The 16,041-nt window shown below is 34.5% G+C and overlaps 3 protein-coding genes across 3 annotated transcripts; all 3 read right to left on the bottom strand.

Moving 5' to 3' along the window:
• Window positions 1–1,575: 1,575 nt before the first annotated feature.
• LOC107906283 (ran-binding protein 1 homolog a) lies at window positions 1,576–4,535 on the bottom strand. Its single transcript, XM_016833241.2, has 4 exons — window positions 4,211–4,535; window positions 3,964–4,115; window positions 3,740–3,865; window positions 1,576–2,376 (listed from the first exon to the last, which is right to left on the bottom strand). The coding sequence occupies exons 1-4, from the start codon at window positions 4,363–4,365 to the stop codon at window positions 2,150–2,152; spliced, it is 660 nt and encodes a 219-aa protein (XP_016688730.1). The 5' UTR covers window positions 4,366–4,535; the 3' UTR covers window positions 1,576–2,149.
• A 3,642-nt stretch (window positions 4,536–8,177) lies between these two features.
• On the bottom strand, window positions 8,178–10,954 carry LOC107906277 (mitogen-activated protein kinase kinase kinase 18). The gene has a single exon (XM_016833234.2). The coding sequence runs from the start codon at window positions 10,296–10,298 to the stop codon at window positions 8,739–8,741; it is 1,560 nt and encodes a 519-aa protein (XP_016688723.1). The 5' UTR covers window positions 10,299–10,954; the 3' UTR covers window positions 8,178–8,738.
• Window positions 10,955–13,522: 2,568 nt separating this feature from the next.
• On the bottom strand, window positions 13,523–15,848 carry LOC107906278 (probable protein phosphatase 2C 25). The gene is made up of 4 exons (XM_016833235.2): window positions 15,173–15,848; window positions 14,494–14,835; window positions 14,223–14,402; window positions 13,523–14,111 (listed from the first exon to the last, which is right to left on the bottom strand). Exons 1-4 carry the CDS (start codon window positions 15,656–15,658, stop codon window positions 13,953–13,955), a joined length of 1,167 nt encoding a protein of 388 aa, XP_016688724.2. The 5' UTR covers window positions 15,659–15,848; the 3' UTR covers window positions 13,523–13,952.
• Between the last annotated feature and the right edge of the window lie 193 nt (window positions 15,849–16,041).

The following is a 16,041-nucleotide window of genomic DNA, read 5'->3' as shown; positions in this document are numbered from 1 at the left end:
CTTCTTCCACCATTCTCTGTAACTTCAACCCTTCACCCTTCTTCATTTTGCTTTTTAATCTGTCCCATCATTTACTTGCCCAGTTTTTGGCCATTGTTTCTAATTGGTTTCTCTACCACTGTATTTCCAGTTTTTCCCAAAAGGTCCTCTACTGTTGGGATATGTTTCGACAGAAGCATGTGGAAGGATTGTCATATTTTATTTAATAAAAATATCAATTATTAGTTGAAGTTAGATTTTTGGTTTATTAGCGTACATATAGTCAAGGACAAACTCAAGAAATTTGTTTAGGGCCAAAAGGAATATTGTAAACCAAAGTGTAATTTTAATATTATATTAACTTCTGACTTCTTCAAAACTAAAAAAATTATTTAAACAATCTTTTTTTTCAAGGGTCAAGGGCACTCCTTTCCCCCCTGCATATAGTTTTATCCTTGCTATGAATACGTATTAGAATCAATATCTTTTATGGATTGCTTATATAAGACACAAACTTTTAAACCTAATCATATACGGAATAAACTTTTTTGAGAGAGCTTAAATCTAAGATTTTCCAAAATTTTATGTTTTTATTTTTAAAAATAGTATCGTATTTACTATGTATTTTATTTCAAAACATAAACATCCATGTGATTTTATACTACGAAATAAAATAAAAATGCATCAACACATTAAAAAAAGTTGCTTTTATATAAGCAATATTGAAATTTTTGACTTTAATTCAGACATTTAGCCAAGCGCATACAAGAAAAATTAAATAGAAAAGATGGGTATTTTTTTTTAGCATAAATATTCAAAATCAGATATATTTTGAACTTTTCGTTTTCTTCCTCTCCTTTTCAACCATGTCAAGGAGTGAATGAGAAAACAAATAAAAATTTCATTCAATCTTTTCATCTTTCCTGACAACACACCAAACGAGAACTCATTTTTTACTTTCTAATTTCTTACGCCTTCAATTTTTTTTCCGACCTCTTTCCATCTAACCAAGCTTAATGTGAGTGTGATGTGGCAGATTTCGCAGATTCTTAAGGAATCATGTGTACAAAATCATCATACTCAAAAATTAAAATCAATTTGATAATGAAGTCGAAGCAATTCTCATTTGGAAATTGGAAACAGCCTCAATGAACTATCTAAAAGGAGTAAATACCAAATGCATGAAATAATTAACTGGATGGATTCTTTTATCAATCTCGGGGTAAAATGGAACAAAAGAAAATATATATTTAAAGACCGTGGAATAAAGTCGCGATGAGAAGGTTTTCACAAGAATATGTCCATCTATTAATTGTTATTGAAACTAAAATTTGCACAAAATCTGTAAATCTCGGGGTTTATGTTATTTTCTTAGTTTACCTGTCATTCCCTCCCTTCACCCGAATATTTAAATTGCAATCTCTCACCTTGTTTCCAAATGCACAGGCATTTGCTCCGAGAAATGCGCCATGCTTTCCCTGCTTTTCCCTCGCCTTGCCTTTATGATGTTGCCTCGTCTACACATGGCATGCGATTTTCTAACAACGTATAAGCCAATTCCCTTACCGATATCGCTTTTACAAGCATCAACGATCATACCACATAAAACAGATAATTGCTTTCATTAAAAATTTTGCCTTTATGGAATCATTTCTTACTACCATAGAAATAGAATGGGCGTTCAGTTAAAACTAGCCTATCTGAATTATATAGCCAAATCTGGCAAAACCAACTTCCTTTTCACCCAAACCTTCTTCCCTTGAAACATAAAGATACCAAATACAAAAAAATTTAAACCCCAAGTAAAAAAAAAAAAAGAAGCTTGTCTATAACAAGAACTCTTTCAATGCATGGGCTGAGCAGCAAGATAACTTCAACACAGTGGTTACTGCCAGGAAAAACGCAATCAAATGAACCATGTCTGACACTACTCAAATCCCAAACGCAACTCTAACCATGCAAACATAACTGACATGACTCGGGGTAGACCAACCCTTGACAAACACCCAAACCTAAGGACACAAACGACCTCGACCATTCCAACCCATAGACTACCCATCTAGTTTCACCCGTAGAAATATCCTAGACATGGGTGAGGAGGTTGATCAGCTGACTAATCTCACCATATTCGCCAAAAGCCAATGGCATGAAGAACAGAGCCAAACTCTTTTCAAGTGGAGGAAGCTGGCTCCCCATCTTTCTTCTCTGTATCTGATTTTTCTGTATCCACTTTTGTTTCCTTCTCTTCCTTCTTAGCAACAGCCTTCTCCTCTCCAGCTTTCTCTTGAAAGCTCAACTTCTCAAGTTGTCCAGCAGCATCAGATGCATCCTTGTTTTCCTCTTTTGGTTTTTGTGATTCAGCAACTTCTTGGAACATTTGCATAAAGGTTTTGCAATCTATTTTTTTTAAATGTAAAATCATTAAAAACCAGAAAACTTTATTCCCTCATAAAACAAAAAAGAAGCCAGATTAAAAAACCATCGCAAGTCATATATATATAACCACAATCTAAACCCATCTCTTTTAACTGGAACACTTTCCACACAAAAGAACCAATAAAAGACGATTCTAACATTTCCAACCAAACATTTTTCATGGCATATCACAAACTCTCAAGCCTAGTTATTACATTAAAGAAACAAATAATACATAAAACTAATTTTAACATGACTAAAAGACTTATATATTCGGCTCAAGCATTCAATCATGCAGAATTACAGCAAGAGTTCAAGAGTTCAAAAAAATCATTCAAAGCATATCACTCATACACAAGCAACAGTTAAATTTTAAATTTATTCAATTGGACATCCTAGAGAATATATCTTATTCAAATGACAATTGTCAGCAATATGAATTTAAATTTAACCTCATAACATCTTATTTGTTCTCCAAGAATGGAAATATCGAACCCAAGAAAAACACTGAAGTTAACATGTTTCCTTCAAAGTCAACATGGGCTACCCAAGCAGGGTGAAAAGAAAAAAACTGAAGTCAACTGCAACTTTTAGGGCGTGCTTGGTTGGGTGAAAAAGTGGAAAGAAAATAAATTTTGAGTGTGTTTGGTTGGGAACAAAAGTGAGAGGAAAGAAGATAGAGGGTGATCATTTTCCATCCTAATGGATAAAAACCAATCCTTCCAAATTGGAATGAGAGGAGAGAAAATGGGAAATAAGTGTATGTTAGTTCAAATTATATATTTTTCAATTGTTTTCTGTTCTTTCCTTTCACTTTTCAACTCTACTAAGCAATGGAGGGAATGAAAATTGCTTTTTCTTCTATTTTTCCATCTTTCCTACCAAGCACACCTATGGAAAGAAATTTTATATTTTCCATCCTTCTAGTTTTCCACCCCTCAATTGCAAAGCCTTAAGGAAAGAGGACTATAGCCATACTCAACATTTAAGTGCGGAAGTTGTTTGCCACTTCATGCTATAATTTAGTAAATATAATCATTTTTAACCTAACACTTATTTGAAACTGATAGTAGCTCGTACAGAATGACAAAAATTGAAATTTCAGTTCAAACAGTTCCTAGCAGAAGAAAATTTAAGTAAAATGTCAGAACTAGAAAATGAAATGCTAGTCACTAACTACTTAAAGAAAATACCAATGCTCGACTAGTCCACTCTATGAAATTCTGTTTAGATACTAAGCCCTAATGTGCCGGTCCAGATCGCAGTTTAAATAAAGAATTGAAATAACATTGATTCAATTTCATATAGAGAAGTAGCAAAGTGATCGAGAGTAAAATATACTTACTTTCCACTGATGCAAAACGAATGCAGAAAAGTTCATCTTTCAATTCACCATCTGCATAATCAGAGGCGTGCCATAAGCACGATTTATCATTCCCAGCGTGCTCTTGCACCGTCATTGTCGGCAACACTGCAGAAACATATATATAATTTACAGATTATGAAATCAGAAATTAAAATAAGTAAGCATAAATGGAACTGAGGAGAAAAAGAAAGAATGGAATATACCTAGATGATTGGCGCAGATCTTGAGAGTCTTAGATTGCCTCATAACAAGGCGAACTTTTCCTGTCTCTTTGTGCTTCAACAGCTTCACAGTACCAGCACCTCTCTCTTTCCATTGATTCCCTTCTTTATCAAATCGATACAGCTTCGACTTCCTAGTAAATAAAAGTATACATATTCGTATCATTCGGATATCTAGATAAAACAACGAATATTTGAATCGGAAATAATAAAAAAATAGAATACTTACAGATCAAGGATCGGATCTTCGTTTTCCTCGCCTGTACTGACAGCGACTTCCTCTAACTTGACAATAGGGGCGACTTGAGCTCCAGTGTCTTCATCCTCGGCGGCAGGAGCTTCTTGATCTTCTCTGTGCTCGTGTTCGGGTTCTTTGCTTGCCATAACTGTTTTTTTCTTAAGAGTGAGGCGTTTGGGGTTTTTCGTTCTAAGAGATAAATATCAGGCGGTTTAGGGTTTTTATAAAACGAGGAGTACGGAAGAGCAAGTGTGAGGGAAGTAGTGCTTGTTTTATCTGTTGGAGGCGTGAGGTTTACGCAGAATGTATATTAGTCAGGGTTTTTACGACTACTTAATTTATTATAAATTTACATGAATAATTTATTAAGCAAATGGGAATTAATCTAATTTATAATAATAATTAATTTAATTTGAAAATAGTTGAAAGAAAAAATAGCATTTTAAAATTATTGAAAGAAATCGAGAAACAACATAAATAAATGATTCAATTGGATTCATCAATAAAAATTTAAAAAAAAACCAAGGAAAAATATTTTTTTTTAAAATTTATATTTGTTTTGTTATACTCATTGTCACCTTCTTTTCAAATCATCCACAAATTATTATGACAGCATACATATAAATATGGTAAATGTATATAATTTTAATAATTAATACAAACTTTACTAGCTTTCGTAAGTTATTTTGAGTCCATGGATATATCAAAACATGTATTTCAATGGTTGATATAGGAAAGAATAGTTTTTAGCTAACCTAATGAAAATAAACTATAGATTTTATATTGGAATTTATTTTGGTTCAAATATTTAAAAATATATATTATTAATAAATATTTTAATTAAGTTGGTGTCGCGAGTTAATCAAGTATTCATTTGGTTAGAAAAATTATAAAAATATCTTTCTGTAATTAGAATAAATTACATTATCCGAGGGTATTTTAGTTTTTATTTTTTTTTTACTTTTAAAAATATTATTAAAAACATGCATAAAGTGAAATTTGAACACACTCCAATTATTATATTGACGATATCTTAATTATAGTACTCAACGAAAAATTCATTTTAATTTGTTTTCTATATTATTTCATGTGTTGTTGTGATTAATTAGTTTTAAACTATACGTTTTATTATTTTTTTGTATGTTATTTTTAAACACACATTTGATTTCTAAATCCGTAATTTTTACAAGCACACAAATGTGATAAGAATTTATGGTATTCATAATTTTCCCAAATATATGAATACTTAATATACTATTTAAACAAATCAGTTCCCAATTTAAACGAGGAGGAAATTTTTTGGGGCTACTTGCAAGAGTGAAATTTACAAATGCGGACATATATATTAGTTTTATTAGGAATAATAATATTAGATTATTATTTAATATTATATTTTTCTCCTTTCCCCTTCCATCTTCCATCCTTTCATGTTCACTTCTCTCTTTATTCGCATAAGTAAAAATAGAAGTGGAGGGGATTTAGAGTAAATGTAAAAATAGAAAAAAAAAATAACAAAATAAAATTTGTTGCTGAAGAAGAATGTGAAAAACCTTGAATTTGATGAAAAAGAAAAGAAGAATATGAAAATTTGGGGGAAGAGAGTAGAAATGAAAAAAGACATGTGCGTTTGAAGAAGAGTGATGGAGAGAGAGAACGAAAATAAAAAATAATTTAATTTTAATATATATTTCTAATTTCATGTAAATGATTATATCGAAAAAAATTACACGTGGGGAGTTCTGATTGAAGTGTTTTTTTAACAAAGATAACAGTAGGGTCATATTGGTTACAAAATTATAGATTAAGTATATGGTTTGACAAAAACAAATCTAAATACCTAATTGGAAAAATTGTATAGTTTGAGGGTTGGTTATTAAATTAAGCCAAATAATAACAACATATAGTCCCCACAGTTTGATTGCCTTGATGAAAATAAGTTAATCGGACTTACAGAACAATATGGACCGAATTGGGCTTTTGTAAAATAGGCTTCCCTAACAGTATTAGATGGCTCTCTAGATTTTGTGTAATCTGCCTCGTATTTAATGGATCTTATTCCATTGTGAATTTAAAGAATTAGGTCTCATTAAATATTTTGGATAATTTTTTAGGTTAAAAGATGTTTTAAATTTTGAAATTTAGCTTAATTATTTTTATTCTAAGGATTTAGTCTTCAAATTTTAGCACCATTAAAATTAATTATTCTGTTAAATTTAGATTTATTATAATGTTATTTTTTTGTTACATGATTACTAAGTGAGGATTTTATTTTTATTTTTAAAATATCACATCAATAAATTTAAGTATCTAGCAAAAAAATCTTAATGATATCAACAATTGAACATGAATTTGAAATCTTAAAAATAGATAGACTAAATTATTAAAAATAAAAGAAAAAGAACTAAATCTCAAACTGTACAAAGAATAGAAAAACTTGAAGCATATTTTATCCTCTTTGTATCATAATAGACGAAAGCTCTTACCACGGCTCTAATCAAATTTTAGCATAATAGTGTGAATAATTTTAACTAGATTAATTATTAATGAGTTACATTAGATTTAGGTGTATGATATTAACAAATTTTATGATTATGGTTGAAGTTTTTCTTCAAATGTTTTGACCATTAAACTCTTTGATCGATGGATTATACTCTCGGGTCATCCCTAAAAAATATTATTCTAAGAATGAAAAACAAAATATATATTAGGAAAATTTCATGTCAATAATAAATAATTAAAAAGCATGTTTCACATTAATGATGATTAAACTTATAACATTTCTTTTAATGTGAATGCGATAGTATACTTGTTATAAAATAAAAAAATAATCCAAAAATTTCATGCATAAAGAACCTTCATTATCTTTTATCAACATAAAGAATTTTATTTGGGTCTTACGCTCATGCACTAACACCTTCTTCAATTCTGCGCGTTCCTTTTCCTTTTTTAACCGCTTAAAATATGTGTAGTTATATTCATGATTTTAATACAGAGTTTATCCTATTTAATTTAGTCACATTAAAAAAAATAATTATGTGAATTAATTATGGATATCAAAATTTTTATTTATTTTAATGAATTATTGATATATCATATTAGCACATTTACATTACATTTTTTTATTGACTGTTGACTAAAGTTTAGAACCTCTTTATAATTACTCAAAAACTTTTAATCCTTAAACTTTAGTCAATAGTCAACAAAAAAAATGTCACATACTAATAAGTGAATGGGCTTTGATTCATTTACTTTAAAAGTTAAAAATTAAATACTTTTACTTTTTTCGATTTAAAAATCTTAGTTTAATCATTATTTTCATTGATAATTTCTGTAAAAATTTATCAATTTAACATGTTTATTCTTTGTCAAGTCAACAAATTTTAACCTTTTAATTATTATATTTTAATTCATAACTTTGACCCTTGTTGCAGAAACACTAATATTTTTTTTATAAGGGGTAAATTTGGTGATATATATATAATTGAAATATCGATTTCTCAGGAATATCAATTATTAAACTGATTATTTTCAAAATAATACTTTAATGAAAAAGTTTAACAATATTATTTAATTCAACTAACATTTTTAATTTTCATAAAATATTAAAAAAAATGTTGGATGCCAACAAAACATCAGAACAAGAAAGGAAAAGAATCAAGCATGGTACGATAGTAAACTAGTTGCCATTTCATATCTGGAAGTTCCCTTGTTGTTTGTTGACAAAGTATAATATTGGAGTCCGAAAACTACTCAAAGACTTGACAGGTACCATGAACCCAGATTCATGATCGAGAAGACAAATTTGTTTTTTGGAAGAATAAAAGATAAATTATTATTTTTTTAAAAGATCAAAATGTAAATATCATTGTAAGTCTAAAATTTTATAACTTTTAATTTATAAATATTTGAATTTTAAAGGAGGAGTTAAAACATAAAATTTTCATTTTACCGGGAAGAGCAGGGAATCAGTCTCTTTCATTTCTTAATCGACTAATAGGTCTTAATTATATATGGTTTCTATAAATCTCTGTTTCCCGTCATCTAAGCATATATAACTTAAAAGGATAAGAAGTGTAGATTGAGGTTAAATAGAAAGTTTATCCATTCCCACACTCACACAGCAACTTGTGCGTTGAACCGACCCAATCTTGTGGTGTGCCTTTTCCCTACGGCCAATGGTCAACAAATCAGCACCATAATAGTTAATACTAGGAGACAAGTAGAAGAGGGAGAGGACTTGGATGCCCCTTTCGGTGCAAAAAAGATATAGTCTCCAACAATATCCTCAAATTGCTACCGTATTATACTTATCCTTTCCAAAAGCAAAATAGTACTAGTATATATCTATTTCTTGATAAACAAAGTCCCAATGAAAGTAGAAATTGAGACTAAAATTTCAAGCTTCCAACACCCTTAATGTTGTTCAAAGAATGTGTGGCATCAATGATATTAGTGGCCTATGACAAAGCTTTTCCATTTTTGTGCAATGCCTTTCTTTGTGATGACTGACCGAGAAATTTTAGAATAACTTTTTACTTTCAAACAAGGTTTGATGTGAGGGTGAAAAAGAAACGATGGGGATCGCATGACCAAAAAAAATTTGAGGCTGAGAATGAAATGTAAAGAATATAGTAGCGAAGGAGTAATTAGAAAACATCCATATGCTGTATCTGAATATTCTTAAAATACACAAGAATAGTTGTAATAATAAATTACAAAATCTGTGGACTCTCAACTTTTCCTTCTCCGCCGTTAACTCCACCTTTTCTGACGTATCCCGACAGCACGAACCAGCCAAAGAATCGCAACATGGTGCACTACTTGACGACCATTTTAGCCCTTTCACACTCTCGTAATTACTACTTTGCCACACAACGGTGTTATCAAAACAATCGAACAAAACCAAACCCGTGCTTCCAATTCCTTGAGTAATCCCCATCGACCCCGAATATACCCAACTAGTCTCTTCCGTTTCCTTCTCTGTTCTCATCGATTCCGGATATTCCGTGATTGTCCCTTCATCACAGATTGCACCTGATTCAGGAGCGTAACCCCTTATCGCCACCCATCGATCTGATTCCCAAATTGCCCCTCCTTCCGTCGCTAATTCACCAATCCTTTCCCTCGCCGAAGCTTCAAAACTCTCCGTATCTTCGGCCTTTTCGAAATGGGTGCTGGTGAAATCGAGCACACAGCGGGGAGATGATTCCCCGATCATAATAGGCGCTGAAGCTGATGCTACAAATGGATGCTGCAGCAGCTGATCGCAACTCCACCTTTGATTCTGATCCCTTCTCAAACACTTCTCCACGAAATCCTTACCTAGTTCAGATAGCTGAGCTGGAAATTCTGGCAATTCCTCTGAATTAGCAATTCGATTCAGTGAATCGAAGCCTTGATCCTTCCAAGCTGGCTTCCCGGTGACCATCTCGATGATGGTGCAGCCTAAAGACCAAACATCACTCTCCTGTCCTTGATACTCACCGCGAATCACCTCCGGAGCCATCCAGAGAGGGCTTCCACGTGGCCATATCTCGGACCTACACCTGTCACCCGAGCTTTCATTTTTAATCTCAATCATTGCTGAGCCGAAATCCGCGAGCTTTACGGATGTTAAATCATGGCCCACCAGAACATTTTTCCCTTTTACATCGCAGTGAACAATGCCTTCACTGTGTACGTACTTCAAAGCCGAAACTAAGCACCGCGTGTGCCACCGCAAAATCTTCTCCTCCACGTCAGCCAACCGGGACTTAACAATCGCTTCGTCCGCAACGGTACCACCTGCCATATACTCCATGTGAAGATTCCGGTAAGACGTCGTCGGGGACTCATTCCTGGTCACATCATCGCCGAGATACTCAACGACATATGGAGAGGAAAGCGAACGGAGGATCCTAATTTCGTTCTCCAAAGACTCCAACTGGCTAGGAAGACACGTTGCCAAATCGACGGACTTAACCGCGAAAACGGCACCGTTGGATTCATTGGTTGCCAATGTTGCAGTTCCAAAAGAGCCTTTGCCTAAACACTTCCCTCTAGTCCAAGAAACTTTCTGGTTATTTCTCTTTCTCTCCATCTCTGAAACTCAAAGCTCTCTCTCTTTTTCTTTATTTTTTCTTTCTTCCGTTTATGTTCCTTTTTGGCGTGTGTTTCTTGAGGGTCCAAATGGGTATTTATATACGTCTTATATTTAGTCTTACGTGGATATTGTCAATGGATAATTCGGAAAACGGTTTGATAATGGCACGATTTATTTTTTAGAGCTAGAAACAAGAAAGGCATGCCATTTGACGTAAAAGAAAAAGAGGGAAGAATGGAGGCGTGGAGGAAGATCCTGGGTTTTATGCTTAACCTCGGCCACGTGGAGTTGATGAAAACCGTTGATCTGATTGGGAATGGGTTTTTTACTTGCAAGATTGGTTCTTGCCAATGCCATTTGATTGGTCGTGCTGTCGGGATTTGGTGTTTTTTGACATGTGGTTGTCATGGTTATAGCTTACACGGTTCATGGAGAGCAAAATTGTAGGTGAGCAATAGAATATTTCCAAACCCAAAATCACTCACTTAAAACGTGTCCCTAGTATTTATGTCCAAGTATTTTGTATTTGAAAGTGTTGGTTAACAAAATCCACAAACATCAACGTAATGGATTTACAAATTGTAATAAGAAACTTCAGCATACCATTCAATTTGCCTAAAACAGGGGACTATTGCCACTACATTATCTCTACCTAAGAAATCGAGTAGCTAAGCTAAAAAAGATGGAAGATTATGGACCAAGTTAGACGTGGTTGAGAAGTAAGGGAGTAGAATTTAGAAGGGTAAAAAACCATGGAATTATTTTTTAGAGAGGTGCCAACTGCCAAGTTGGTGGCCAGAAGGTACACGTCACAGTCAGAAAGAACTTTGAGGCTGTTGTGTTGCAGGGAGAGTTTGAGTAGAATTATGTTGACTTGACGTGCGTGCGTAAACCACCAGCCTCCAATAAATGAATCAATTGGATAAATAAAGGATCAAGTGGGATAGGATAAGATTTTATGACCATATCATTATCATTATTACAATAAAAGGGATAACCTTTATGTCTAGGCAATGAAGCTCAACTCTTTCTTTCTACTAATACTGATTCGGGTCATTTTAGTAGACAATCACGCTCAAAATTGCGGATACGCGTTGTCTTCCCACTAATTAGATGGTTTGGTAAAGTCTTAGCTTTCAGACTATTTTTCATGGTAGTGAGAAGCGATCTCATCGGTAGATCATGTTTGTGCCCTGCAGTGTTGATTTCATGTTTCCAAGTGTATGTAAATGAATAGCATCTGCCAGCCATCAAGGGAGGTGCCTCTTCCTTTTTCTTTTTGATTCTCTTGACTTAATTGTCAAAGTCAGTGGGCCTGAGGATATGCCATGTCTTCTGATGCTTGTTAGTAAATTAACAGTTTATATCTGTCATCAATCATCGCATACAAAAAGGCTGCACAGTAATATTCCACTATAATCCGGCTATAAACGAGGGCATCGAATTTTGGATAAGCTAGAACAATTTCCTTACTTGAAGGGAAAAAGCCAGCAATTGTTGTCCACGTAAATCTGAATCTACAAAAAAACTCAAGGAATGGAAGAAAGAAAGGGTTGCCCACCATTATCCCCCTAAAAAAAAAAGAACAATATTTACAACAGGGCCTTTAATTTTGTGGTTCAATGGTGTATTGGGAGAACTAGATAGCATCCTGTATCTTCATCATTCATGTTCATAATATTACCAAAACTTCTTTTAAATTTGCAACATTTTGGGTAAACTTTTATTTCTACTTACTGACTCTAATCCTAAGTTAGACACCCCTTATTAATCAATCAAAGTCGTGAGAACCTGTACTCCAATTAATACAACGTTACTGTTTACCAGGTAGCAATGAACTATCTAATGTTAAATTCAATTGATGAAAAGTTGAATGTCTGCAGCACTACTTATGAAACAAATAGCCGACTAAGTTTGTTGTCGAGTCAGAAAAGGCGCGGGGTTTGTTGCAAGGCTGTTAATATTTGTCGTGACAAAGCAAGACAAAAAAAGAAAAAAAGGGCAAAACATTATATCGGGTGGTCGACAGTCTCGACGTGAATGAACACCTAACTCTTCCATTCTGTGCGACCAACTTGCAAATCTCATTTCCCCCCAATTTGATGTCGCCTCGCCCCTCTTTTTCCTTGAGATTCATGCATAACCAAATACAAATTCCAATCGCCAGTTGTTACACATCACATAAACAGATACTTTCCTTCATGTTCATATTCATTGTTAAGCTTCTAATGCGATTGGGGGAGTTTGGTTAATTTGTGGTGCTCACTGTTGTAATGTGAGCTTGTTTCTAGTTCTACCAAAGTCAAAGCAGTAATGGATTTTGTTATCCTTTGATCCTTAGGATTTAGCTACTTTGGTCGACCATGAGTAGAGATTAAGAATCCTCGAGGACAAGGAGAAAAATGTAGCAGAACTGGTCAAACACATTGCATGTGATTTGGCGTAGACACACATCAATATGTTTTGAAGGCTCAAAACAAAGAACATGGATACATGATGCAAGCCAACAAACAAACAACCCAAGTTGCGCGAAAGACTGCGAACATGCGTGGTGTATGAAAATTGAAAAAGTAACAAAAGCAATTGTACATTTGGTCTTTTTCTCATGTGCTCTTTGTGGGTCAGATTTAGGGAAAGGTGGTCCTATTTAGACAGCTGATCGCAAAACATGAAAATATGATTCTTTCTCCAACGCCAACCAACTAAAGTGGGGGAAATAATTAGTAAATTTCTGTATGGCATCAGGACATTTGCTTTCCGTTTTGTGATGAAGATTTGGTCATCGTGTAGTGGGGTTTTTTGGCATGTTAAATTTTCTGATGCTTCATGATTGCGGTTCTGAATATGAATTCAACGCTTAAAAGCATAATAGAATGCAGTTGGTTGACAAATGATTTAGTTTTTGACTTTCTACCCTTAACTCCCCAACCAACCTTCATTATTACTACTTCATCAGCAACAGTACGTTATACTCGAATCTATAACCCGTAAGAAATTGGCTATCACGCATGCCATCCAAGCTAATATCCCCCACTAGGCAAGTTTTGAGTTAGCTCAATTTCCAACTTTATCTACTATTGCTTCACTAATATAAAAATAGATGATGCTCTTCTTCGAAATGCTTAGTATTTTCACCTTCGGTGTCAGATCTTCAAAACAGGCCAGGAAGAAGGCAATGTAGATTATAAGTTAATCTCAGAATCAAGCTTGGCAACAACTAATTACCCAAAATCATCCCAACTAATGAACTAGTTCTTACCCAATGGATACAAACTAGTTCAAATAACATTAGAAGGAACAATTATCAGAGAATTGTTTATAAAGTATATCCTGAATTTACAACTCAAGGTCAACAAATATCAAACATATAAACAAGTTACAACAGAGTCACTGCCGTGGGTACAAAAATCCCCACAAAGAATGGTCAGGTAAAGTCTAAATCATACCAAAAAATATCCCAACTTCCACCTTGACTGCATCTGGTATCGCTTTTGAGTCTCAAAACACCTCCAATAACTAGCTCTAAACGAATAGCTCTTGTATTGAGAAATTGTCTTCTCCTCCCATCCTAAAACGATCAGTAAACTAGGAGGCAGAGTCAATTCTATGAGTTAATTTAATTGGTTGCCCACCATTTAGATACTAGCAAAATCAAAACTGCCCCAGCTGAACCAGCATCACACTAATATCATCAGATGAGCCTCGTGAAACAGAAAGGTTGACAAGCTTTTTACATGCAGACAATGGATTTTGCTTATTGATGCCAACACATGAAGGACGAGCAATGTCAACTGCTTCTTGATTACTAACCTGGAAAAGGAAGAAGCTGTTTAAATTAACATGAATAACCATCCAGCTTAAAGACAGTAAAGATATGAAGTATATTAAAGAAAGATACATAAAGTAAAATTCAATAGCTACCTTATCCCACAAGCCGTCAGAGGCTAATATTAAGAACTCGTATTCAGGTTTGATAGTAATGATCTTTGTCTCTGGCTCAGCTATTACCCACTGTTTAAGGTGATGGTCTCCAATCCCTCTGGAGACGGCTAGGCAACTCTGAATCCTCCAAACACCGCGGCATAAGTCCACATAGCCACCCTGAAAAAACACACATCACATAATACATCAGTCACAGTCCCAATATACACCAAGAAAAGATCAAGACTGATTTATTTGAGAAACCACTCACCAAAGTCTCAATTCTGTTTCTTTCATCCTCCCTTGAAGGTCGGTGATCAGAGGTGAGAGCTTCAGCAGCACCATCCCTGCTCAAAACAGCACGACAATCACCAGCATTTGATACAACAAGGCTTCCATTTTGGATCAAAGCTGTCACACAGCATGCTCCACCGGTGACATCTTCCTTTAGAAACTCAGCATCTGTCTTCAAATAACCTGCTTTGACAGCTTCCTCTACCATGGTTTCGTCTTTTCTCCCAACAACTTCATCTAAAATGTTCTTCTCCAATTTCAGGGCTGCAAATTCAGCAGCTTTAGCACCTCCATGTCCATCAAAAACACCAAAAAATGCCTGCAATTATCATATAAAACCAAATAAATCAATTACACTATCCATCTTCCTTCTTTTTCATTATTTAAAACCTCATTATACTAAGGGAACATTCGTACCAATCAAGTAGAATAAACAAACATGAGGATTTTTTCCTTCGAACTATTCTCAGCCCTCCCCCTCTCTAAAAAGAGAACCGCTTTTCTTTTTATTCTAATAAATTCACCCCAAGCTTAAGTTTCTTCGCAAAATTTCGAATTCTCAAACTGTGCTATATATCGTTTCTTTCATCCAAACATAAAACAACTCTAACGTCCTAAAATTTAAATATGAACCGAATCAAGAACCATAAAATTACCTGTTTGCAATCTCCTTGAAGTTTAACAGAAGCTGAAAACCTATCTTCCATAACCTCTCTCCTTCCCCTTTTACAATAAACAGAATATCCACATCCCTCTCTCTCCACCTCTATCATAACTGTACAGGGCGTCGCCGGAACCCCAAAATGCAACGCCGTCGTGGCCATTGGTATATCCAGCCTCGTTGGCCTCTTCCTCTTCAATATTGCCGACGCCGATCGCGTACCAAGACCCGCAGTTGAACCCGAATCCGATGAAGACGCCGACGTTGAAACAGAAGAAGATAATAGAGACCCGGACGTAGGCTTTTGAAGGCGAAGCCTAAAAGGCGAACAAGGGGAAGAAGGAGACGACGAAGGTTTGAGGTGAGTCAACGATAAATTCAAAGCTTCGGGCGACGGAGAGATGATCGGAGAATTGTCACGGAAAAGAGACATGGGCGGAGAAACCGCAGGAGAGTTGGCAAGGGCAAGGGAGCAGGACATGGCGTTTATGTCTTGCAGCTTATATTTCCTACTTTCTTTGTACAACGCTGGGATCGAATTTCTTTGTTTTTCTTCTTTTTTTGCTAAGGTTTGGCTGTGCCTGCGAGAGAGGAGGAGGGAATATAAAGGGCTTCTGGTATTAACTTCAGAAATTTTGACCGCAGACTTTGACTCATTGTGGCAGTCCTTTAATGTGTTGAAAGTCAAGGTTACCCCCATTCTCCCGCAGCTACATTTGGAGATTTTGGTTTTGTTTAGAATATTCAGTTAAATTAGACTAAATATAATTATTTTACGTCCAAGAATAAATTCATCTTAAAAAAAGAAGCTTGTTAAATAGTAAGAATAAAAATGGAACGCTATATTTGACTACTTAATGAATT

Source organism: Gossypium hirsutum, chromosome D05 (assembly GCF_007990345.1).
Source record: "Gossypium hirsutum isolate 1008001.06 chromosome D05, Gossypium_hirsutum_v2.1, whole genome shotgun sequence".
Lineage (NCBI taxonomy): Eukaryota > Viridiplantae > Streptophyta > Magnoliopsida > Malvales > Malvaceae > Gossypium > Gossypium hirsutum.
This window is presented reverse-complemented; position numbering and strand designations above follow the sequence as displayed.

Coding starts and splice junctions, on each gene's coding strand:
- LOC107906277 (XM_016833234.2), bottom strand. CDS start 10,298: ATGGAGAGAAAGAGAAATAACCAGAAAGTTTCTTGGACTAGAGGGAAG.
- LOC107906283 (XM_016833241.2), bottom strand. CDS start 4,365: ATGGCAAGCAAAGAACCCGAACACGAGCACAGAGAAGATCAAGAAGCT. Junction 3,866..3,963: donor GATCTGCGCCAATCATCTAG/GTATATTCCATT, acceptor ATGTTTCTGCAG/TGTTGCCGACAATGACGGTG. Junction 2,377..3,739: donor TCGTTTTGCATCAGTGGAAA/GTAAGTATATTT, acceptor TAAAAAAAATAG/ATTGCAAAACCTTTATGCAA.
- LOC107906278 (XM_016833235.2), bottom strand. CDS start 15,658: ATGTCCTGCTCCCTTGCCCTTGCCAACTCTCCTGCGGTTTCTCCGCCC. Junction 14,836..15,172: donor TTCAAGGAGATTGCAAACAG/GTAATTTTATGG, acceptor TGATAATTGCAG/GCATTTTTTGGTGTTTTTGA. Junction 14,112..14,222: donor CTGACGGCTTGTGGGATAAG/GTAGCTATTGAA, acceptor TTCCTTTTCCAG/GTTAGTAATCAAGAAGCAGT.